Source organism: Pseudophryne corroboree, chromosome 6, assembly GCF_028390025.1.
Source record: "Pseudophryne corroboree isolate aPseCor3 chromosome 6, aPseCor3.hap2, whole genome shotgun sequence".
Taxonomy (NCBI): domain Eukaryota; kingdom Metazoa; phylum Chordata; class Amphibia; order Anura; family Myobatrachidae; genus Pseudophryne; species Pseudophryne corroboree.
This window is the reverse complement of record NC_086449.1, coordinates 431,753,279-431,778,314: the sequence shown is the minus strand read 5'-3', so window position 1 is coordinate 431,778,314 and position 25,036 is coordinate 431,753,279. Positions and strand designations below refer to the sequence as shown.

Sequence of the window (25,036 nt, the reverse complement as noted above, 5' to 3'; positions counted from 1 at the left end):
GACTGAGTTTTATGATTAAAAGACAAGGCTGAAGTACTTGGACTTTGAAGAAATGAAGATGTGGTTTGTGATTGAAAGATGAGGTTGAAGAACTTGGACTTTGAAGAAATGAAGACTGCGGTTTGTGATTGAAAGACGAGGCTGAAGAACTTGGACTTTGAAGAAATGAAGACTGTGGTTTGTGATTGAAAGATGAGGCTGAAGAACTTGGACTTTGAAGAAATGAAGACGTCAGCGGGAACCGCCGTTAGCACCTGGAGCTCCTCTATGACCTGGGACCCCGTGAGCATTGCCACTCGATGGATGAGAGCAACCAGGACCAGGGAACCAGAAGTAACCTGGGAGCACAGAGCTGGAGAACCTTTCACAAGGAGGTAGCTTGACGCACTGGCACTCTCCCTCTGAGCCAGCCTCCTTTTGTAAGGGGAGAACACGCAGAATTGGCTGGACACAGATTGGGAACTTTATTGATAATACTCTGGTCTCCAACATGGCTACCCCCAGCACAGGAGACATACTTAGCTGTTAGCACACAGCTTTAGCCAGCTTCTGTCTCTGACACACTATACTGTGTCACCACTAGAGGACCTTACTGCAGCGATTCCCGCAGCAGCACCCTGCTCTCCAGACCCTCGGCCCCCAGCCCTTGGCAGCCGCACATCCGTCCAGGAGGACCCGCTGCCAGCAGCTCCCTGCCGCTGCAGCTGCGCCAACCAGCGGAACGGTATCCCGCAGGAGCAGCCACTGGAGGTAAGGCTCCGGAGCCTGACAGGTAACGTCAGCACAAAAAGTGCCAGTAACTACAAAATATCTCCACTCTACTGTACTATATGCCATATTGAATGGAGTGTGACAGGTAGGATATGCACATGCTGCTCTTTTTACCCTGTTGACCTTTTGTACCTGTTGACCTTTTTCATGTCGACCTTCTGGCCCTGTAGACCTTTTGACTGTCTATCTGTGAATCCACACTCCTAGGGCACAATGATTAGAGGAAATGCTTTGTTGGGGCACTTTTGATAGGTTAAAATATAACTCTTATTTTCTTAAAAAATTAAAAATAAAACCTGACGCACAAATGACTAATACATAATATGTAACATGAAGCATCCAAATGTTGTAGTTATTGCTCAGTTGTAAGTGCAGAGGGACAGGTACCGTCATAACATAATGACAAATGAACAGGCAAGACATAAAAAAATCCAAAACCTGTACTGGAAATATATTGTGCTCACTAATGTATGTCCAAGCGTACAGGAATGTTGCATACAATAGTGACAATTAAAAATATGTCATAGTTGTTGTAATATAAGCTACAATAAATATTGTGCAATAAACCTATTCAGCACTATACAAAAATAAAATAAGTCCAAGATCCACAATAACCATAGCTCATTTTGGAAGGGGGATATGTGACAAGAACACTGGGATAGTGTTTGAGGGCAGGTTTGTTTGTCCCAGGTTCTTGTCTTACGTGTTTTAGAAAATGAAAACTTCTAGGAAAATGCTTTTGTTTTGTTAGAACCTTTTCAGTTTGCTGGAAAAGCTGGATAAGGGCCCTGCGAGAGAGATAGGGCGAGTTCCAGACATTGGGCCCAGTTCGGATCTTTGGCCTCACGGAGGGCTAATCAGGACTTTCAGCTGTGCAAGAGCCTTATAGGGCTTCTAGCCTGATTAATGTGTGCAGACTGCCTGGGAAGACTACAGGATCTCTGTGAGAGAAACACGCTTCCTGATACAAGTGAGCTATACAGTGTTTACTGGAGAACTCTGTGTTTTTTGTTTAGTGATAGTTAGGAACAACTTGTGTTTAGTCAGTGCCGGACAGGCAAGATATTTTCTTTTGGTGTTTGTTTTATTTTCTGTATAATAAAACTGGCTGTGGCCAGTTGCACCAGAAACTGGACTTGTGTGATTCCTCAGCTGCTGCGTGCTGCCATTTACCCCAGGAAATGGCACCTTGTACCCTTACAGTGTTACAACTTGGTGGAGAATGCGAGGATGCCGTTCTGCGCATAAGTGAAAGCAGCAGCTTTATGAGGCCTGCAGAAAATGGTGGTTTATGCAGATACAGCCCAGTGTGAAGTTACTGAGACTCGCCCTGAGGATTTGATATATGTCCTGGGTGAAAGCAGCTACAAAGCCACCTGAAAAGTCTGTCGACATGGAGGAACTGCTCAAAGCCTTGCTGCAAGCTACAGTGGCTCAGCAGGAGGCCAACAGACAACAGCAGGTGGCAATGGAGGAATATAGGAGACAGCAGCAGGTGGCTATTGATGAACTTTACAGGCAACAGCGTCAGGATAGAGAGGCCTTAACAGAAGTGGTGCAGAGCCTTGCGGCCCGGATTGGAGATATGGCCATCAGTGCTCCGACCAGCTCTAGTTCTATACGGGCCAGTCACTTCCTGCAGAAAATGACAGAGGCTGATGATGTGGAGGCCTACCTGACCACGTTTGAAAGGACTGCCGAGTGTGAGAACTGGCCGAAAGCACACAGGGCCAGTCTGCTGGCACCTTCTCTGTCAGGTGAGCCCCAAAAAGCGTACTTTGATTTAAGCCCTGCTGAGGCTCGGGACTATGATAAACTAAAGACTGAGATCCTGACCCGCCTGGGAGTCACGCTGTCAGTACGAGCACAACGGGTGCACCGTTGGGTGTACGCCATGGAGAAGCCTCCTCGCTCCCAGATGCATGACCTTATTCAGCTAACAAAAAAATGGTTACAGCCAGAGACATTAACTGGTCCCCAGATGGTTGAAAGAGTTGTCATGGACCGCTATTTGAGATCTTTGACCGTGGTCCTGCGCAAGTGGGTGAGCCATGGAAACCCGGATACTGCTGACCAATTAGTGGACATGGTAGAGAGGTATTTGGTGGCAGAGGAACTACTGATGACCACCCAGCAACCCATAGATCCTCAACAGCGCCCTTCAGTAAAGACTGGTAAGACTGTTCCGTGGGAAAATGTTGCTGGGCGGTTAAGAGAACGCAAGGCTGGAGAGACTGTAAATACTGGCCCTGGAGACAGGCCAATTGGGCTAGAATGGTCTATGCTGCCCAAACGGGTTGATAATCGTGTGGTTAAATGTTTTAGGTGTGGTATGCCAGGTCATGTTATTGCCAATTGCCCAGTCACGCAAGAACCCATGCAATGTGATGCTGCCTTTGAATGTCGCAGAATGTCTTTCTTTGCTAGGTTAGCCTGTACTGTGGTACCTTCACCTGAGCTGGAAAAACAAATGTGTGATGTGTTCTTAGAGGGTAACCGGGTAGAGGCCTTGCTAGATTCAGGAAGTTTAGTTACCCTTGTGAAAGCTGGGTTAGTGAACCCCTTAAAGGTCCAGCAAATACCTATTGGGGTAACTTGCATACATGGGGATACCCAACATTATGTCACTGCTGAAGTGAATATAGAAACTTGTTGTGGGTCAGCAATTGTTAAAGTAGGACTGGTCCCCACCTTGGTGCATGAAGCCATAATAGGGAGGGATTTTCCTCATTTTTGGAAACTGTGGGAATCACGGTTATCAACAGATGTGAGAAGTAAAGAGCCAGTTGATAATACCGGTGATTTTATGGATGTACGTGTGTCTTCGGAACTTTCTGACCCTTTGCCTTTTGCTAGTTTGGCTGGGGAAGTGACAGATGGGGAGTCCAGTGAGGACCCTCTTGCTGGGAACAGAGACATAGTAGTTACAACTGAAAGCGTGCCTGACCTGGAGGTAAAGAAGGATCTGTTTGCGTCTGAACAGTTAAAGGATCCTACCTTAATAAAGGCTAGAGAGAATGTTAAGGTTGTTAATGGGGAACCTGTGGTACCAGGTGACAGGGTTACGTATCCCCACATGGCCATCTGTAATGAGATCTTGTACCACATTGTCAAAAGGAGTGAGGATGTGGTGGAACAGCTGGTAGTTCCCCAACCTTATCGGAGAACTGTACTAGATTTAGCTCATAGTCACATTACAGCAGGACATTTAGGGGCAGAAAAAACCACTGAAAGAGTTTTACAAAGGTTCTTTTGGCCAGGGGTTTATAAAGAAGTGTCTGAATATTGTTCTCCCTGTCCTGAATGCCAGTATCATGCCCCTAGACCCCATTTCAGGAGCCCACTAGTTCCCATGCCTATTATAGAGGTCCTGTTTGACAGAATAGCCATGGATCTCGTGGGGCCCTTGTTAAAGTCTGCTCGGGCCATCAGTATATCCTGGTAATTATGGACTATGCCACTCGATATCCTGAGGCTGTCCCTTTACGCACTATCACAACCAAGGCGATAGCTAGGGAGCTGGTGCAGGTTTTCAGTAGAGTGGGAATACCAAAAGAAATTTTGACTGACCAAGGTACTCCATTTATGTCAAGGATCATGAAAGAATTGTGCAAATTATTTAAGGTCACTCACCTCAGGACTTCCATCTACCATCCCCAAACTGACGGGTTGGTGGAAAGGTTTAATAAAACATTAAAAAGTATGTTAAAAAAAGTTGTTGATAGAGATGGGAAAAACTGGGATTGTTTGTTGCCCTACTTGTTAATGGCCATCAGAGAAGTTCCTCAGTCCTCTACGGGGTTTTCTCCATTTGATTTGTTGTATGGTAGACACCCCAGAGGGCTGTTGGCCATTGCCAAAGAGACGTGGGAAGGACAGCCCACTCCTTATAGAAGCGTTATTGAACATGTAACACAAATGCAGGATAGGATTGCAGCCGTGGTACCTATTGTCAGAGAGCACATGGAACAGGCCCAAAGTGCTCAACAGAGGGTATATAACCGGAGTGCCAAGATACAGGAATTTGCTCCTGGAGATAGAGTTCTTGTTTTGGTACCCACTGTGGAAAGCAAATTCCTAGCTAAATGGCAGGGTCCATTTGAGATTAGGGAAAAAGTGAATGAGGTTAATTACAAAGTATACCAGCCGGGAAAGAGAAAACCCAAACAAATCTACCATGTTAACTTAATCAAACCCTGGAAAGATAGGTTGTCTCTGTCAGCGGAGCCTTGCCCTTCGGTGTCTTCACCTCGGTTGCTTCCCGCAGTAAAGGTGTCAGAGACATTATCAGCTGATCAGAACAATCAGGTTAAAGAATTTCTCATCCAAAATAGGGAGATATTTTCAGAGCTGCCTGGCCGTACGACCATAATAAAACATGACATTGTCACAGAACCAGGGGTCAGGGTCCATTTAAAGCCATATAGGATTCCTGAAGCTCAGCGAGAAGCTGTTTCTAAAGAAGTTAAAACCATGTTAGAACTTGGAGTCATAGAGGAATCTAACAGTGAGTGGTTCAGTCCCATAGTTCTCATCCCGAAGCCAGACGGTAGCATACGCTTCTGTAATGACTTTTGTAAGTTAAATGAGGTGCCCAAATTTGACGCATACCCCATGCCCCGTGTGGATGAGCTTATAGAAAGGCTGGGAACAGCCAGGTTTCTCACCACGTTGGACCTGACCAAAGGGTACTGGCAAATACCTTTAACTGATAGCGCAAAAGAAATAACAGCCTTTTCGGTTCAGGAGGGGCTATACCAGTATAAGATGTTACCCTGCATGGGGCTCCAGCAACCTTTCAACGGGCGATGGATAACATTTTGACCCCCATAGAAAATATGCAGCTGCCTATTTGGATGATGTGGTAATTCACAGTACAGACTGGGGGTCCCATTTGGTTAAAGTGCAAGCAGTATGTATGATTAATGTGTGCAGACTGCCTGGGAAGACTGGAGGATCTCTGTGAGAGAAACACGCTTCCTGATACAAGTGAGCTATACAGTGCTTACTGGAGAACTCTGTGTTTTTTGTTTAGTAATAGTTAGGAACATCTTGTGTTTAGTCAGTGCCGGACAGGCAAGGTATTTTCTTTTGGTGTTTGTTTTATTTTCTGTATAATAAAACTGGCTGTGGTCAGTTGCACCAGAAACTGGACTTGTGTGATTCCTCAGCTGCTGCGTGCTGCCATTTACCCTAGGAAACAGCACCTTGTACCCTTACAGTGTTACAATATATATATCAAATGATAGCTGGTATATATCATTTTTAACAGAGTCTTCCAGTCAACATAAAGGTGAAAGAATTAGTCAGTCAGTCAGTTTACTGCAATGAGTTTCTTCTACTTTCATCCGTTGCAAACCAGAGAACAGCTGATGGGAGTGGAAACATCAGCACACTACACGACTAAAGACAGATGAAAGTAATAGCAAATGCATAGTATATTGTAACAAATTGTGCATACTCATTTACATAAATATGCTGTGTATAATCATTCATTTGTATTCTACAAGTGGTCTATGTAAAGCAAGTAAAGCTGAATTCTAAATGGAAATTGTGTACACTATAGTAGAGTCTCATTATGACTTGAATGACCTCCTAGGTTATACTGCTAAATCCTGTGGAAAGAAAATCTTAAGTCAGCCTGGCTAGAGTTTATGGCAATATAAACCTTTTATATGAATATTCCCATATGATTAGAATACATTTCTGACATTTATACATGCTGTGCGGGAAAATCATCATTCCCCATTACCCTTACATTTATACCTGAAATGCTTGTCTGACCTACAGTAGACCCAGGGATGGTGGCGAAGACAAAGACTAAACTTTAGTAAATAGATGGGAGTTACTTAGTAGACTTGGGTGCTGACGTATATCAAACATCCATTCTGCGTGGAAGTGGGAAAAAGTTGGTGTGGTATGATTTTAAAAGGTGTTCTTTTCTTTGCGATATCGATTTTAAAAGGAGACCTTTACTTATCATGTCAGCACAGATACCAGTACCATCATCTTAACATAAAAAGAGATCAGATGAAATATTAAAGAATTCCATGTAAAGTAGTTACATCCTGACACAAAGGTGTCTGTTGCCGGTGCTGGAGTGCTGGCATAGAGACACTATGGCTTGGCAGAAGACAAAGCATGGGTAATGGGTGCAATACAGTAAACCAACAGAACATTCCGTTTACACATCTGCATATCCGCCATGTTACCAGAATCAGTAGCTGTGCACAGGGGTGTAGCGAGGGTGGCTCCAGTGGAGCGCGAGCTCCGGACGCTGGAAAAGATAAAGGGTGCGCAACCGCCTGATCAACCCCCTCTCTCCGTCTGCTATACCATGGGCAGCCACAGAGCAGGAGGAGGAGAAGCAGAGGGGCGGACACTGATTCGGACTCAGAGACTAGGTAGGGTACAAGGCCGACCAGAAGCGACAGCAGGAGACACTGACATCCATCACATGCAAGAGCTCTGTCGCCCTCTTTATATGTCTCATTGTCTGCTTCTAGCTGTGTAGCAGGGTAATTTCTGTCCTGCAATACCACTCTCTGCCCCAGCTGCTGCAGCACCTCTCTGTATCCAGATGCTGCAGCACCTCTCTCTGCCTCGGCTGCTGCAGCACCTCTCTCTACATTAATGCAGCAGCAACTCTCTCTGCCCCAGCTGCTGCTGCAGCACTTCTCTCTCTGATATAAGTGTCTCTACTGTGGCATAATGTGTATAAGTGGCTCTACTGTTGTATTCTGTGTATAGATGGCTCTACTGTGGCATAATGTGTATAAGCGTCTCTACTGTGGTGTAATGTGTATAAGCGTCTCTACTGTGGTATGATGTGTAATTGCTTCTCTACTGTGGTGTAACATGTATAAGTGGCTCTACTGTTGTGTTACGTGTATAAGTGGCTCTACAGAAGTGTAACATGTATAAGGGACTCTACTGTGTGTCGTAAAGTGTATAAGGGGTATTACTGTGTAGTGTAATGTAACGGACACTACTAAGTGGTGTAATGTGAATAACGGACTATACTGTGTGGTGTAATCTGAATAGGCACTATTATGTGGCCAAGCCCCTTCCCCATGAAGCCACGTCCCCATATTTTGGTGCACGCCTTCAATGCGCACTGTTCCAATATTAAACATAGGGGGTGCACAAATGAAACTTCCACCCTTACCTCCACAAGGTCAATTTAAGATTTTTTTTATATTTTTTCTTTTCAAATGTAACATGCCACCACGTGTTGGCCAGGCCCCCAATTCAGTACAGGGGAAGGGGGCGCCAAAACATACCCTTGCTCCGGGCACAACGGCACCTAGCTACACCTCTGGCTGTGCATATTAGGCAATATTGTGTGGTTTTTGTCTAAAACGCTATGGAATTAGCAGAAAGGAGGAGCTTTATGTAGTTTCTTGGATTGTGAGATGAACAAATCACACAGTGCAAATCACACAGCGCATTTCTGATTGCTCAGCATAATGGTAGGTTACATAGGCAATACTCAGTCTCTGCAATTCACTCTCATCTCTCATGAAATTAATTTCTTACATTTACTGAGTCTTTGTGATTAGTCTCAAAGCCCCCCTGAGTTCTTCATTTAAATGTACATTTACTTTCCAGAATACAGTACAGTAGTTCATCCTATTTATTTCTGTCCAGGAGATTCATCCATTAAGGCTCATGCATCTCACATGCGTTATTGCATGACTGAAGGTGTTTACTAGAAAACAATTCTAAAGTACATGTGCAACCGAGCACATAGAACACACGTTAAACATGCTCTCTCTCTCTATCTTACTATAAATGTAAGATAGTATGTTTAGCGTGTTTTCTGTTTGTTCTGCAGCAGACACAGCAGATCTTCATCTGTGTTCAGATTATGTGGCTATATATGATTTGTGTATCCTAGCCATGTATTCTGCACACAGTGGCCAGTGTTTCAGCCTGGGTAATCAGGTAGGATTACCACTGGAGGTGAATTGGGTGTGAGACAGCAGTTTCAGGCTAATTTAGTCCATTTCAACCAGAACTAACATATTATAGTATCCACACATGCTCTGCATCTGGCTATAACTGGTCTTCTGCTGTTCTCATAGCAACTATAAGGGAATGTCGCAGTAGGAGTCTTGCACACATTATAATACAGCTGCGGACAATGGAATTTGTCACTCAAATGAGGATATATATGGGGTTTTTCTATGTATAGTATTCCTTTTTTGTTTTTAAATTAGCTGACCAAATCAGGCAGTGTGTCCCAGGTTTTGGCTATGGTCTTATTGTAGATTTATTAGCAAATGTAATACACACTAACACACCCACAGTGTAATTTCACAATGATGCATGCTTATTACAAAAGTTATTGAAAATCTCTTTACTATACCAAGTATTGATGTCCATTGTCCGTGGTAGCGATTGTCTTGGTGATGCTATTGCAACTGTAACACAATTACCTTGTTGTTAAGCAATAATTATAGATACTGTACATGGGGTTTTCATACCGCAGACATGTAGACACTATGTATATGATTAGCATTACTGTTGAACATCATGCTATAGAGTAAACGTGTCTTTGTTTTATAGATGGAATTGGCAGTGGCTCCTCTTTGCAGAAGGGTTGCTGACCTTGGAAAGTCATACAGGCTTTTGAGATCATTCCGGTAAGTTTCCTTTATAATTATCCATAGAAACATCTTGAATAAGTGACAAAGATAAAAATTATGACTTTGTGAAAGCTTACTATTTCCTTGTCAAAAAAGCAAGTGCACATCAATATACCGTGCAGTGCTGTGTCATAGACGCAATACATTGGTGACAAATGTCTGCTCCACGTTTCACTCCTGAGGTGCCGGTTACTAGATTTATATCACTGCTTTCAGTTATGGTGACAATTTATTATACACCAATATCTGCACTGGAAAAATTGTAATCAAGCTGTAGTTTAAAAATGTTCTTGCTGATATAATTTGATAACAAAATGAAAACGATTAGTACAGTATGCTGTGCTGTGGCCCTGCACAGTGGGCTTCAGTAGGAGAAATGCTAACATAGGGGGCACATTTTTAGCTGGGCAGTCCATGTTGTAATGCAAGCGGGTGCAAGTGTAATTTTTACAAGCATTCAAGGAAAATACTGCTCCTGCATCTAGTACACAGCTTAGTTGTGGCTTTGTTTTTACACTGCAATTGAGAGTGCATTTAAAATCTGTCCACAGACTTTATATTTGCCTGTCCTCTTTAATGCAATATGGTTTTGGCGGGTGTGGATTATTAGATCTACACTAAAAAGGTCTACAGTCAATAGGTTTACCACTAATGGTAGACATGTATTAGGTACACAGGGTCAAAGGTCGACAAAAAAATAGGTTGACATTAGGAAATGTCGACATGTAAATGGGTGGAAACAAAAAAAAAAAGGTAGACACAGTTTGTTTGTTTTTTGAGGGTGTTTTGTCACTTTGCTGCCACAAACAAGCCGCATTAGTGTACCATGTCCTCTCGCATGCTTTGGGCAAGGTTACTATTCCCAATCATAGTCCACCTGAATGGTAAAGTATGAAAAAGTTGAAAAAAAAATTTAAAAACTTGTGTCTACCTAATGTGTGTAGAACATTGTCATGTTGACCTTTTGCCCATGTTGACCTTTTGGACTGTCTTCCTTTTACATGTTGACCTTTTGACTTTGTTGTCCTAATGCATGTCTACCATTAGTGGTAGACCAATTGACTGTAGACCTTTTTAGTGTAGATTTATAGTCTGGATACTGGTTTTGCCAAGGTGCAAAATTACACATTCTTTCTGGATATACAGATGTGTACTCATTCATCTTTGCTGCAGTCACATGGAACAGCCACCTCTCAGCATGCCAGGTAGTATTAGACTCTGCTAGCGTAGGGTGTCTTTTTTTGCCGAAAATGCATCTTGGACGCACGCAGAGACTGTGCTAATTAATTTGATATGTGACACATGTATGTCTGTAAGCGACTGAGTCTCTGACTCTGTACGCAAATTGCTACAATCTAGCAGCCACAGCTTTTTTTCCAGTACAAGTTATGTTCCGCTCCATATACAGTCACACACAATATACATGTGTCATTTAATCAGCAGAGTATCCTCATGCGTCCTAGTCACATTGTGTTGCAACTAAAGTCCCGTACACACAGGGAGATGTGTGCTGAGCGATCTATTACAGACCGCTCAGAGCACATCTCTTCCCCCGCTCAGCGTAATGTGTGCTGAGCGGAGGGGGGAGCTCACTTTACACAGCAGTGAAGTGAGCGATGTACTAGATTTGGCATGTATGCCAAATCTAGAGTCAGCGATAGCGACGTGCGGAGCCGCGCATCGCTATCACTATGGGCATACACACAGAGAGATCCGTGCTTAATATCTAAGCAATCTGGAATATGATGCTAAGTTGTTTGTCTCGCCGTGTGTACCCCCCTTAAGATAAAAAAATGTCAGCAATAATAGATGCCTGATGTTAGCAGAGTTGCATAGGACCTGGCATTTCTCTCACACTAGGCATCTTCACATGGTGTATTGATGATAGATTTATGAGGACGCATCTGTACATCAAACTTTAAATGAGGGCCAGTGAACTTAACATCAGGGCTGTAATTAGGAGTGTGCAAGCAGTGCGCTGTGGGCGGCACCTCGATGCCCAACGGCCCTTGCATCCGGCTAGCAGGATGCCTGCATCCAGTATCGCTGCTGCAGTGCCACCCGGAGCTTGGGCATGCTCCCTGCAGCCTTTACAGCTGAGGATGCTCCCTGCAGTACCGTACTTCCCAGTGCTGGCAGCCCTGCCCACTCAGTGCAGTGTCATCATGCCATGTGCCCATGTGCCCTTGTACAGCATTGCTTAACATGTTGCTTCAGTGATCCCTATTAGAACTTGGTTCACTTTGCAGTGGAACCTGAGCATCCATGTATATGTCGGAAAATAATGGGGGTCATTCCGACCTGATCACACGCTGCTGTTTTTCGTAGCACAGCGATCAGGTCACTACTGCGCATGCGTATGCACCGCAATGCGCAGGCGCATTGTAACGGTACAAAGCGGATTGTTGCTGTGCGATGTATTTAACAAAGAATCCGTTCACACAGCCGATCGCAAGGAGATTGACAGGAAGAAGGCGTTTCTGGGTGGCAACTGACCGTTTTCTGGGAGTGCCATGGAAAACGCAGGCATGTCCAGGCGTTTGCAGGGCGGGTGTCTGACGTCAATTCCGGGACCTGACAGGCTGAAGTGATCGCAGCGGCTGAGTAAGGTCAGAGCTACTCAGAAACTGCACGAAAACTTTTTGCACAGCTCCCCTGCACAAGCGAATCGCACACTTGCTATACTAAAATACACTCCCCCATAGGCGGCGACTATCTGATCGCACGGCTGCAAAAAACTGCTACCATGCGATCAACTCTGAATGACCCCCCATGTCTGTTGGTGTGGCTGTAAATTCTTGACTTCATGAATATTTGCCTCTTTTCTAATTCTATTTTCTGATTGATATACAAAATACAAAGTCAGCATAGCCAGTTCAGTAAATGGAAAGTTATAAACAGTACCGGATATAAAATAAGTGTTATATATTTATAACCACCCTTTTGTACTTGTCACTCTAATGAGCAGTTTTTCATTTATTTTCATTCATTATACTCCGTAAAATGTGAAGTAATCTTGCAGATTAAAATACACATGTATTGTATGAGAGGCTGAAAAAGAACGCAATGTACAATTATAGCACACAGTATGTTTGCTTTGTTCATTGCAGCTTTTGTGTTGGTGCTGTTTTTGGAAGCAGTTATTTCAGGGAGCACTTCTCAGTTTTATAGAAGTAACTGATGGCAAACTGACACACTCAAATACAGCATTATGACATTTGTTAGGCAACTATTTCATGATTGGTGTAAAAACAGATGTGTCCTCATACGTCTAGTCTCTATACACCATATGGCTCGAGACGGGCAGCACAGTCGCGAGTCACTCCGAAGTGTCGTGTACAGTCAGACACAGACAAACACCACTCAAAGTGGGCTAGAGACACTGGGCTGCGACTTCAAACACGTACAGAGTCGCAGGTGACACAGCGTTGTAGCACTTTGTAATTCATTTTGGAATATGATGCTAAGTTGTTTGTTCAACCGTAAGAAAGCTTTAAGAATATTTTCAAGGCTTAGGTTAGGAAAGTCCCCGTTCCATTTAAATATACCAGTGGTTATTGTTTCTACGTGGTGGGAGCGTCCGATATGGTTATGTATAAAAGATGTTAAGCATTCCAACCTGGAGGAACGATGCAAGAAAACCTTCAAACAAAAAGCTCTCCCACCCCGTTAGACTACAGATTTCTGTTTGCCTTGGGAAGTATAGCAGCCTCATACTGCTATACAATGTGAAAGCTGCTGCTTGAAGGAATACACCTGACTGCTCCTTACAGTATTTCCTTATCACATGGACATGCAACATAAATTGGGAGGGGATGTAGTCAATATCCCAGCACTCAATGTAAAGATGGTCAGAATTCCGGCAGCGGAATCCAGACACATTTTGAATCCAGAAGGATATGGATGATAAGTATTGGGGTTAGGGTTAGACTGTAGGTGGTAAAACGTAGAGTTTGGCTGCAGGAGTGGTAGGTTAGTGTTAAGGAACGTCAGGATTCTGACCGTCAGCAAGCTGTGTCCCGGGATATCGCACCCAACCTAGTGGGAGGTATAGCAGTCTCCTGCTATACCTAAAGGCATCCACCTGATTTCTTTCAGAGCAATGTGGCGCAATTCAAATAAACTTGTATTTACATTCATATTCTACAAGCTCATTCTCTGCACAACACCATCACATTATGTTGAGTGCAGTTTTACGCCCCCTTCTTATTCATCCTTACATGTGTAATCTCACAGCATAGAGATCCAGACAGAGTAAAGATATAACAATCATCTTTATCCTCCACATAAACAGAACCATAACATGATTACCACCAAAGCAGGGGCATAATGAACATAGGGTACCCATGCAAAAGTGATTATCAATGCCAGGTAATGCTTGGCAGGGCAGGCTACTGCAGCATGGGCATACACAGAATGCGGTCCTCATATAATGCCAAACCAACCTAAAACTGGTTAGCTCTTGTTTAGAGTGCCCAAATAAAATGAAACTGCAATAAAGCCAACCACAATAGTACCTAAAAGAGAATAAAAACATAGAAGAAACCGTAATGTAATTAAAATAAAACTCCCCCAAATCCTTTACCATTTTATTCATCTCCATAGGGACACTTCTGCTGTAGCTTCAACGTAAATTAATAATGGGAATTGTATTCAATCAGCCAATCAGAGCAACTTGCATCTCATTGGCTGGAGCATGGGAAAACTGCTTTGCATAGCTGGAGTGTTTTGGCCCTTGAGGTTAATTACGTCCATTCACTGCTGTATAACTCAGCTAGGAGCAAATACAGTCTCTGATTGTTTTTATTTTTAATTCCTGTAGAACAGGCATGTCCAAACTGCAGCCAAACTGCGGCCCTCCAGCTGTTGTGAAACTACATATCCCAGCATGCCCTGACACAGTTTTGGTGTCAGAGAATGCTAAAGCTGTGTCAGGGCATGCTGGGATGTGTGGTTTCTCAACAGTTGGAGGGCCGCAGTTTGGACATGCCTGCTGTAGAGCAATGATTCTCAAATCCAGTCCTCGGGACACATTAACAGTGCATGTTTTCCATATCTCTTTGCTGGAGCAAAGGTGTTTTCATTACTGATTGACCCATTTTAAAAGATCCACAGGTGGCTCTAATTATTTAATTTGTGATTCTGTGAGGAGATATGGAAAACATGCACTGTTAGCTTGCCACAAGTACTGGATTTAAAAAGCACTGCTATGGTCTATTCCAAGAATGAAAAGAATGAAAACAAAAGATTCATTGTAGATTAACATGTTCCAGTGGGCCCTGTCTGCTACAAACTCCAGCCAGCTCTAGAAATCATAATAAGTGAATTACTGCCAGGCCTTTTCTGGGACTTGTAGTTTCACCATAGTACATAATCTATTTTTCATAGAAGACAGTATTAAGCATTTTCTTAACAGGCACTGAAGCAGTGGCACAAAACTGGTTGTCACCGGGGAAGAGGTGACTATATATATTTTTTTTTTTTAAAAGTCTGATTACCCAAGAGAAGTCCAACTAATTATGATCTGATTGAGGCCAGTTTCAGAGTCTGAAGCCCCATGTCTGGCATAGTCTGTTGCTGGTTACTGCCTCTAAGTATGAGTACATGAACTTTTTATTTTTTTTTATAATTTTTTTTTATTTTTTTATACAGTAAAGGTATATATGCTGCTGTAATTATTGTTATGTACTACAGCAGACCTTATAGCCCCTACACACTGGCTGATTGCCGGCCGAGGTGTCCGACAGCCGATACAGCCGACGGATGCCCCAAAGTTCACAGATGAAGCACAACAGAAACTGGCTGAAATAAAGTGTTGAATATTGCATTGCGACTAAAATGCACTTTTAAGTGTGAAAGATTCTTGCACGAGACTTGGCACCCTAAGAAGGGCTGTCTGGCACAACTGCAGTAATATTGTATGAGGACACATCTGTATACCACCAATGGATCATATTAGGCTTCAGCTCCTGATCCTCCTCCATGTGCATAAGGAGCTACGAGTGCAAGTTACTGAGAACTCTCACTGCAGCGGCATTTTACTGCGTGGATTGATTTGCGTCTAACTGTAAATGAGAACATTATACACATTGTCCTGACCACTTGACAAGAGCGGTGGTGTCATGAAGTCACGGGATGTGTTACATTTGCTGTCTGTCAGGATACAGACGCTGGACTCCCGCCAGCCGGAATCCAGGCGCAACAGACTATTCCCAGCACTCATGGGTGTCCACGACAAGGGGACTCTTTGAGCTCGCCCTGCTGCCGGCAATCTGGCGGCGGGATGCCGCTGTCGGGATATGGACAGCCGGCATCCCATCCGCTGGTAAATCATACTGAATCCGAAGTCAACGCCTGCAAGTTCTTTCCATGCCTGACCTCCAAACCCTCCAGATTAACTTTCTGATTGTACTCCTTTTATGTTTTTAAGTACTGTAAAGACTTGTGTCAGTACATAGATTAAAGTGTGCTATTTTACATATGCATACATATGCTACAGCTAAGAAGAATTGTTTCCCTTGCATTTGCAGTTGATGTTTCTGGATAACTGAACTTCTTCTTCTTGCAGACCTCTACTGTTTCAGACCAGTGAGCATATCGCCAACAGCACATCTGTGGGAGATATAATCCCTTTCAGTGTCATTCTCCAGTTCCTCTTCACAAGGGCCCCGCCAGAACTGAAGTCTCCCTATCAGGTAACGCACAGAAGTATAGGCCACAATCCTCAGAGGACAGAAAAGCATGGTACTGTAACATAAATGGATCAGATCTGAGATTTGCTGCAACTAATTAGTAGACTTTTGCTATGTTGGATTGTCTGTGACAGTGTTTTACACTGGTGTATAGTTACTGTAGATATAAATATAACCATGGATTGAACAGCTGCATAGATAGATAGATAGATAGATAGATAGATAGATAGATAGATAGATAGATAGATAGATAGATAGATAGATAGATAGATGGATGTAGCAAACATCTGAGGGAAAATATGAAGACATATCACATATTAAAGAAAATAAAGATGATTTGGTGTATGCAGTGGTAACCTATACAAGTGTGCATGCCAAAACTTGGACAGAGATAAAGTTCCAACCAATTAGCTCCTGTCATTTTCAAACATCTCCTGTAACATGACCGTTAATAATATAATTATTGTTATATGTGTATAGCAGATAGAATGAACATAATATAGTATAGAAACAATAAAGTACATTTAGGAGCTGATTGGTTGGTTCTTTATCTCTCTCCACTTCATCACTTTCCAAACTTTCATAAATCTACCCCTGAGTGACACTGCTGCAGAACGCCATCACAGCAGTCACAAACGGCACACACCGTAATCCACTAATACATAAATCCTCTTACGTACGGTATGTAACAGAAATGGTTCAGTCAGGATATGATTTTATCATCAGCTGGGTACACCAGGTATCCTCCCTCCCACCCTAGGTAGCCACACGAATGCAGATTTTAAAGCTATTCCTGCTTTAGTGTATTTCCCTTTATCCTAATGTATACCAGACAGTAAAAGGGAATTTTTTGGAGCAGACGTGAGAAACTGCAGACGGTTCTTCTAACTAATGGCATTCTCAATACTTAAGTGCACAAAAATAATACGATACAAGGATTTGGTGCTGCTAACAATATAGAAAGTAACAATGGGAGGAAACACAGCATTTAGCAAATAACATGTCTAAAAAAAGTAATGTGGGATATCAATCCTCTGTTGTATCCAAACTTTGAGTGAAAGGTATACTCCCCTGAAGCATTAAAAGATAACTGATGTCACTTGAACTATTCCGTTATTAATAAGGAATAAAAACCTAATACAGATTGAGTCTCCCTTATCCAAAATGCTCGGGACCAGAGGTATTTTGGATATGGGATTTTTCCGTATTTTGGAATAATTGCATACCATAATGAGATATCATGGTGATGGGACCTAAATCTAAGCACAGAATGCATTTATGTTTCATATACACCTTTTACACACAGCCTGAAGGTAATTTTAGCCAATATTTTTTATAACTTTGTGCATTAAACAAAGTGTGTGTACATTCACACAATTCATTTATGTTTCATATACACCTTATACACACAGCCTGAAGGTCATTTAATATAATATTTTTAATAACTTTGTGTATTAAACAAAGTTTGTGTACATTGAACCATCAGAAAACAAAGGTTTCACTATCTCAGTCTCACTCAAAAAAGTCCGTATTTCGGAATATTCCGTATTTCGGAATATTTGGATATGGGATACTCAACCTGTACTGACACAGGTCAGTATCAGTCTTGATAAAGGCCCGGAAAAGACTGAAATGCTTTGGTAATACATCTTTGTTGCAGGGACCGTTGTTAAAATGTACAGTAAACAGAGTGTACTAACAGAAGTGGTGCAAGTAGAAAAAATTTGTGTGCACACGACAAAAGAGCCGCTGCTGCGGGCCTGCAAGCTATATTGGCTAACAAACCGGCACCTGATTTAAGATACACACTGCCACCGGAGACCGTATTGAGCTCTGAGGGGCTGGAGAGACGCACACTGCGCTCTCCTCCCGACGGATACACAGCGGCTGCTAGCAAGGTGGTCGGGCCAGCAGTACTGCGTACCGGCTGTCAATTTCTTACCAGTATGCAGTACCATCCCATACCGCCCAGCCATACTTACCGCATGACTAACAGACAAAACTGTGTCTGAGTGCAAGGTATGCGATCGAAAATGATTACTGGATGCTTGAGCGGAACAGAGAGTGGGCAAACTTGTTCACCATCAAATTCCGAATAATCTGAATCAGGGACCAATTCAGATGGCCTCTTAACAAAGAGTACTCCGCACATTACATTGTATGGACTACAGAAACAGGACTGTCCAAACATCATTGCTATCTTCGGCAAACAGTTTAAAACACCTCCATATTGCTCAGGAAAACATGAATTGGACAGAAATAATTGCAAACATGTTATGGGGCCAACAAATCACGTTTTTCAATTATGCCATGCAGATGGTAGGGTGAGGATATGGAGATAACAGAATGAAAGCATGGATCCTTCTTGCAGCGTTCCGACTCTTCAGGCTGACGGAAGCAATGTCACAGGGATGAAGTTCATTGCATTTGGGCTAATATTCCCCACAAATCACATGCCAAGAAGAATCAAGTTGGCTCAACAAGGGACTAACTTGGTGGTCATAATAATTTGGCCAGTCAGTATTCTTTGGAATTTTTCTTGATAAATTGTGGACAGCGGTCTCTTTTTCCAGTCCAGCTTCCTTTTGAGGTTTATTGGATGTATAAAAATTCAAAAGCAGATGTGCAATTGCTACCCAGAAAAGCCGAAATCCTCTATAGACATACAGAGACCATGGTATTGATTACCTTTTAAAGAAGCATGCCTTGCAACAGTTTAAATATGGCAAAATAGCAAAAATGCGGAAGGTAATGCTGGGATATGTAGTTCTACAGCAGCTGGAGGGCCTCTTATTGCTCAACCCTGTTTTAAAGGTTCAGCACTCACCAGCTTCTGGCAGGGGCAAAACTCCCAGAGGCAATGGAGACACTTGACTCCAGGCCCCAAGCTCTGAAGAGGCACCTGCATTACAGCAGCACCTGTTTGGTTCACATCAGGATCCAAGTGTGACTGCTGCTCTTCCAATGGAACTCTGCTACCCTGCTTCTGCAGAGTTAATTTGCTTTGTCAGGGGAACTCTGCTAGCACCTGCAATAGGGGACAGGACAGCTTTTGTCTGGTACTGCGCTCAGAGGCGTCGGAACAGGGGGGGCAAGGGGGCAGCTTGACCCCCCCAAACATGAAGGTGGCGCGGGGGAACGCTTACTTCTGCATCCCCGTGGGCGGCGGCTACTTAAAAAGTAGTTTACTGTAGCAGGCAGGGTGCGGTGTCCATTCTCTACTGGCCCGCTGTCTCTTCACACTGATGTATTACTGGGAGGAGGCGTGGCTGTAGCCCCGGAATGCCACGCTTCCTCCCAGTAATACATCAGTGAAGAGACAGCCAGCTAGTAAAGAAGGGACACTGCACCCTGCCTGCTACAGTAAACTACTTTTTAAGTAGACGCCACCCACGGGGATGCAGAAGTCAGCGCTCCCCCGCACTGACAGGGGTGAGGGTAGAAGGAGAGAGACCGGCACCGCAGCAGGGGCGCCAAAATTAAATTGTAACTTGGTCCCCCAAGTGTGAAATCATTCTGGCGCCCCTGACTGCGCTGCAGCAAGCAACGGTGCACCCGCCACAGCTGTTGGACTGTGATTTGGGACACACCTGTAAATGCTGATTCTGCATGCTGCAGACTGCTGAATCTTGTGAGTCTGACCCTGACCCACCAGCCGTTATCACACAGCATAGCTGGTGCCCTGCCAATTCATTGTGATCTCCAGTTCCTGTAGACAGCGGAGAGCGCTATCTGTATAATTCTGGCGAGTTGAACTTACACTCAGAGTTTGGATGCAACAAAGATTGGCAACCAAGAGAACCGAACCCTACCGGACTTTACCATCCGAGCCCGGATCCGAGTCAGGCTCGGATTTTCCCGCCTGACTCGGAAACCAGAACGAGGCAAAACGTCATCATCCCGCTGTCGGATTCTCGCGGGGTTTGGATACCATATAAGGAGTCGCGCGTCGCCGCCATTTTCACTCCAGTCTCAGAGAGTGTAGTGAGAGGAGGTGTCCTCAGTGTCTGTGTGGGCGGGAAAGTGGGGTGGCGATTCCAGTGCTGTCAGTTTAGTCTAGTGTCTTATGCTACATCACTCCAGCCAGTCACAGTGGTGTCCTCTGCTGCTATATGTCCCCAGTGCTGCTGAATAAATCCCTTGCAATTTTGCTGTGTTGTCTTGCATCAGACCAGGGGTAGTGTCTTTTGCAGCATCAGTCCAGTGGCCAGTCATAGTGGTGGTGTCCTCTGCTGCCATATGTCCAGTGTTACTGCCGTATAATTCTCGTGATGCTGGCGTATAATTCCAGTGATATTGCCGTATAATTTCTGTGATACTGCCGTATAATTCCTGTGATACTGCCGTATAATTCCTGTGATACTGCCGTATAATTCCTGTGATACTGCCGTATAATTCCTGTGATACTGCCGTATAATTCCCGTGATACTGCCGTATAATTCCCGTGATACTGCCGTATAATTCCCGTGATACTGCCGTATAATTCCCGTGATACTGACGTATAATTCCAGTGATATTGCCATATAATTCCTGTGATACTGGCGTATAATTCCAGTGATATTGCCGTATAATTCCAGTGATACTGGCGTATAATTCCAGTATAGTGGTACTGGCATATAAATCCAATCCAGTGGTACTGGCGTATAAATCCAGTGATCCTGCCATATTATTCCAGTGATCCTGCCATATTATTCCAGTGATACTGCCGTCTAATTCCAGTGGTACTGCCGTATTATTCCAGTGATCCTGCCGTATAATTCCTTTGATACTGGCGTATAATTCCAGTGATATTGCCGTATAATTCCAGTGATACTGGCGTATAATTCCAGTCTAGTGGTACTGGCATATAAATCCAATCCAGTGGTACTGGCGTATAAATCCAGTGATCCTGCCATATTATTCCAGTGATCCTGCCGTCTAATTCCAGTGGTACTGGCGTATAAATCCAGTGATCCTGCCGTATATGTCCAGTGATCCTGCCGTATAATTCCTTTGATACTGGCGTATAATTCCAGTGATATTGCTGTATAATTCCAGTGATACTGGCGTATAATTCCAGTCTAGTGGTACTGGCATATAAATCCAATCCAGTGGTACTGGCGTATAAATCCAGTGATCCTGCCATATTATTCCAGTGATCCTGCCGTCTAATTCCAGTGGTACTGGCGTATAAATCCAGTCCAGTGATCCTGCCGTATATGTCTAGTGGTACTGCCATATAATTCTAGTGATAGTGCCGTGTATATATATATATATATATATATGTATATATACACTGCTCAAAAAAATAAAGGGAACACTAAAATAACACATCCTAGATCTGAATGAATGAAATACTTGTTCTTTACATAGTTGAATGTGCTGACAACAAAATCACACAAAAATTATCAATGGAAATCAAATTTATTAACCCATGGAGGTCTGGATTTGGAGTCACACTCAAAATTAAAGTGGAAAAACATAATATAGGCTGATCCAACTTTGACGTAATGTCCTTAAAACAAGTCAAAATGAGGCTCAGTAGTGTGTGTGGCCTCCACGTGCCTGTATGACCTCCCTACAACCCACACAAGTGGCTCAGGTTGTGCAGCTCATCCAGGATGGCACATCAATGCGAGCTGTGGCAAGAAGGTTTGCTGTGTCTGTCAGCGTAGTGTCCAGAGCATGGAGGCGCTACCAGGAGACAGGCCAGTACATCAGGAGACGTGGAGGAGGCCGTAGGAGGGCAACAACCCAGCAGCAGGACCGCTACCTCCGCCTTTGTGCAAGGAGGAACAGGAGGAGCACTACCAGAGCCCTGTAAAATGACCTCCAGCAAGCCACAAATGTGCATGTGTCTACTCAAACGATCAGAAACAGACTCCATGAGGGTGGTATGAGGGCCCGACGTCCACAGGTGGGGGTTGTGCTTACAGCCCAACACCGTGCAGGACGTTTGGCATTTGCCAGAGAACATCAAGATTGGCAAATTCGCCACTGGCACCCTGTGCTCTTCACAGATGAAAGCATGTTCTCACTGAGCACATGTGACAGACATGACAGAGTCTGGAGACGCCAAGGAGAACGTTCTGCTGCCTGCAACATCCTCCAGCATGACCGGTTTGGCAGTGGGTCAGTAATGGTGTGGGGTGGCATTACTTTGGGGGGCCGCACAGCCCTCCATGGGCTCGCCAGAGGTAGCCTGGCTGCCATTAGGTACCGAGATGAGATCCTCAGACCCCTTGTGAGACCATATGCTGGTGCGGTTGGCCCTGGGTTCCTCCTAATGCAAGACAATGCTAGACCTCATGTGGCTGGAGTGTGTCAGCAGTTCCTGCAAGACGAAGGCATTGATGCTATGGACTGGCCCGCCCGTTCCCCAGACCTGAATCCAATTGAGCACATCTGGGACATCATGTCTCGCTCCGTCCACCAACGACACGTTGCACCTCAGACTGTCCAGGAGTTGGCGGATGCTTTAGTCCAGGTCTGGGAGGAGATCCCTCAGGAGACCATCCGCCACCTCATCAGGAGCATGCCCAGGCGTTGTAGGGAGGTCATACAGGCACATGGAGGCCACACACACTACTGAGCCTCATTTTGACTTGTTTTAAGGACATTACATCAAAGTTGGATCAGCCTGTAGTGTGTTTTTCCACTTTAATTTTGAGTGTGACTCCAAATCCAGACCTCCATGGGTTAATAAATTTGATTTCCATTGATAATTTTTGTGTGATTTTGTTGTCAGCACATTCAACTATGTAAAGAACAAAGTATTTAATAAGAATATTTAATTCAGGGCCTAGCTACATTATCCTCCCTACTTTGGCTTCACCGAAACCAGCGTCCACGCGCGGCCCTCTCGCACCCTGTAGTAAGCCGTTCATTAGCGACATGGGATCTAACAAATAGACGGTTCAATTTAGCCCCATACCCATCTCCGCTAATTCCATTATTTCACAACCCAGCCTTTCCTCCGGGCATGGGTAAAGACTCGCATACATGTTGGCGCTCGAGTGGTATATTATACGTTAACGATATTACCTCCAATGCCACTTTCCCACAATTCGCGGATATCCGTGAAGGAACAGCAATCCCCTCTTCGGATTTCTTCCGCTACCTACAAATCAGACACTTCCACTCCACCACTACCACCACCCTCCTCCACAGACACTTATCTCCCTTCGAATACATTTGCTGGAAACGCACCAACACCAAGGGCCTCATATCAGATATTCACATCTTACTTGACGACTACCCCAACACATCCCAAGCCCCCCACGAAGCGGCATGGGAAAAGGAACTGGGAGTAACTATAGACAATGAAGACTGGGTTGATATTTGGGACAATGCTGCCTCCAGCTCTATCTGTGTGAAAATTAAAGAAAACACATATAAACTACTCTACCGCTGGTACTATGTCCCAGCCCGCCTACACACTATGTTCCCCAACACCCCAGATGGTTGCTGGAGGGGGTGCATGGACAGTGGCTCTTTCTTACACATATGGTGGGCCTGCCCCAAAATTCACAAAATATGGGGTGAACTCATTATATTGCTTTCGCGCTTATTTGATATCTCTATCCCCCCAGACCCCCAATACTTCTTGCTCCCCATGTCCCTCCCAATCCTCAATAGACACCAAAACAAACTATTTCGACATGTAGTTTCGGCAATGACATGCCAAATAGCTACAGACTGGAAGAGCCTGACCCCTTCACCAATGCCGGTGATAATCTCCCGAATATGGTATGTCCACAAAATGGAATATATGACCGCAGTCATACGTAACACCTCGAAACAATTTGACAAAGTATGGTCCCCGTGGCTAAACCTACAGCAAGCCTCCTCCCCATTTGTGGCCTGACGCGTACCTCGCGGTTCGACCCGCCTCCTGCCCTGGAGGGCCACCCCTCCCCCCCTCTCTACTCCCCCTCCTTCTCTCTCCGACTGGAGGCTCTCAGCCTCACCTGCTTTTCTATCCCCTTTTTTATTCGATTTCTGAGTACTCTTTTCTTCTCATTGACTCCGCTGACTCTCTATGACGGAAGGCCAATCCGTCGCCGAGAGTGCCCCACCGCATACATCTTAACTTTACTCTCTTAAAATAAGGGGAAAACAAAAAAACAAAAAAAAGGATCAATTATTCTGTTGTTGTAACAATTCATTGTAACTATATTTGTTCTTTAAACACCCAAATTGTCCGGGTGCTCTGTTACCAATGTAATCTTATTTTGATCCACCCAATAAATCGTGTTTAAAAAAAAAAAAAAAGAATATTTAATTCATTCAGATCTAGGATGTGTTATTTTAGTGTTCCCTTTGTTTTTTTGAGCAGTGTGTGTGTATATATATATATATATATATACACACACAGTGGTCGAAGTGGAAATTTTGAAGTGGGGGTATGCAAAAGTCAAGGACGCAAAACGCAAAAGGGGGCGTGTTCAGTGTAGTAGAACCCCTTATACTATCTAGTACTGGTGCCCCTTTCACCTTATAGCACACGGTACGAGCCGAAATTCACATTATAGCACACGGTACGAGCCGAAATTCACATTATAGCACATGGTACGAGCCGAAATTCACATTGTAGCACACTGAATGAGCCGAAATTCACATTGTAGCACACTGAATGAGCTGAAATTCATATTGTAGCACACTGAATGAACTGAAATTGTGACAGCTGGGAGAGAGTGACAGTAGGGACAGGGACGGTAACGACAGGGAGAGAGGTGACAGCAGGGGAACATTACCTCATTTGTTGCGGGTGAGCGGCTGGCGGCGGCATGCGGTGGGCGGCTGGTGGCGGTGAGCGGCTGTGAGCTAGTACAGCGCTCTACACAGCCGCCGGCAGCCGCGCAGGGACGGGAGCAACATGTGCAGCAGGATGGCCACTTCCCTCGCCTCCTGCTGCGCTTTCATTTCCTCATTTCTGGGTCA

The 25,036-nt window shown here is 44.2% G+C and overlaps 1 protein-coding gene across 2 annotated transcripts in view; it reads left to right on the top strand.

Moving 5' to 3' along the window:
• The window catches only part of COG5 (component of oligomeric golgi complex 5), an 866,036-nt gene that overhangs the window by 759,745 nt on the left and 81,255 nt on the right, over window positions 1–25,036 (top strand). For both annotated transcript variants that reach the window (XM_063927060.1, XM_063927059.1), the window contains 2 exons: window positions 9,343–9,419; window positions 15,991–16,117. In XM_063927060.1, the coding sequence (XP_063783130.1) occupies window positions 9,343–9,419; window positions 15,991–16,117 (204 nt within the window). The remainder of the gene's footprint in view (window positions 1–9,342; window positions 9,420–15,990; window positions 16,118–25,036) is intronic.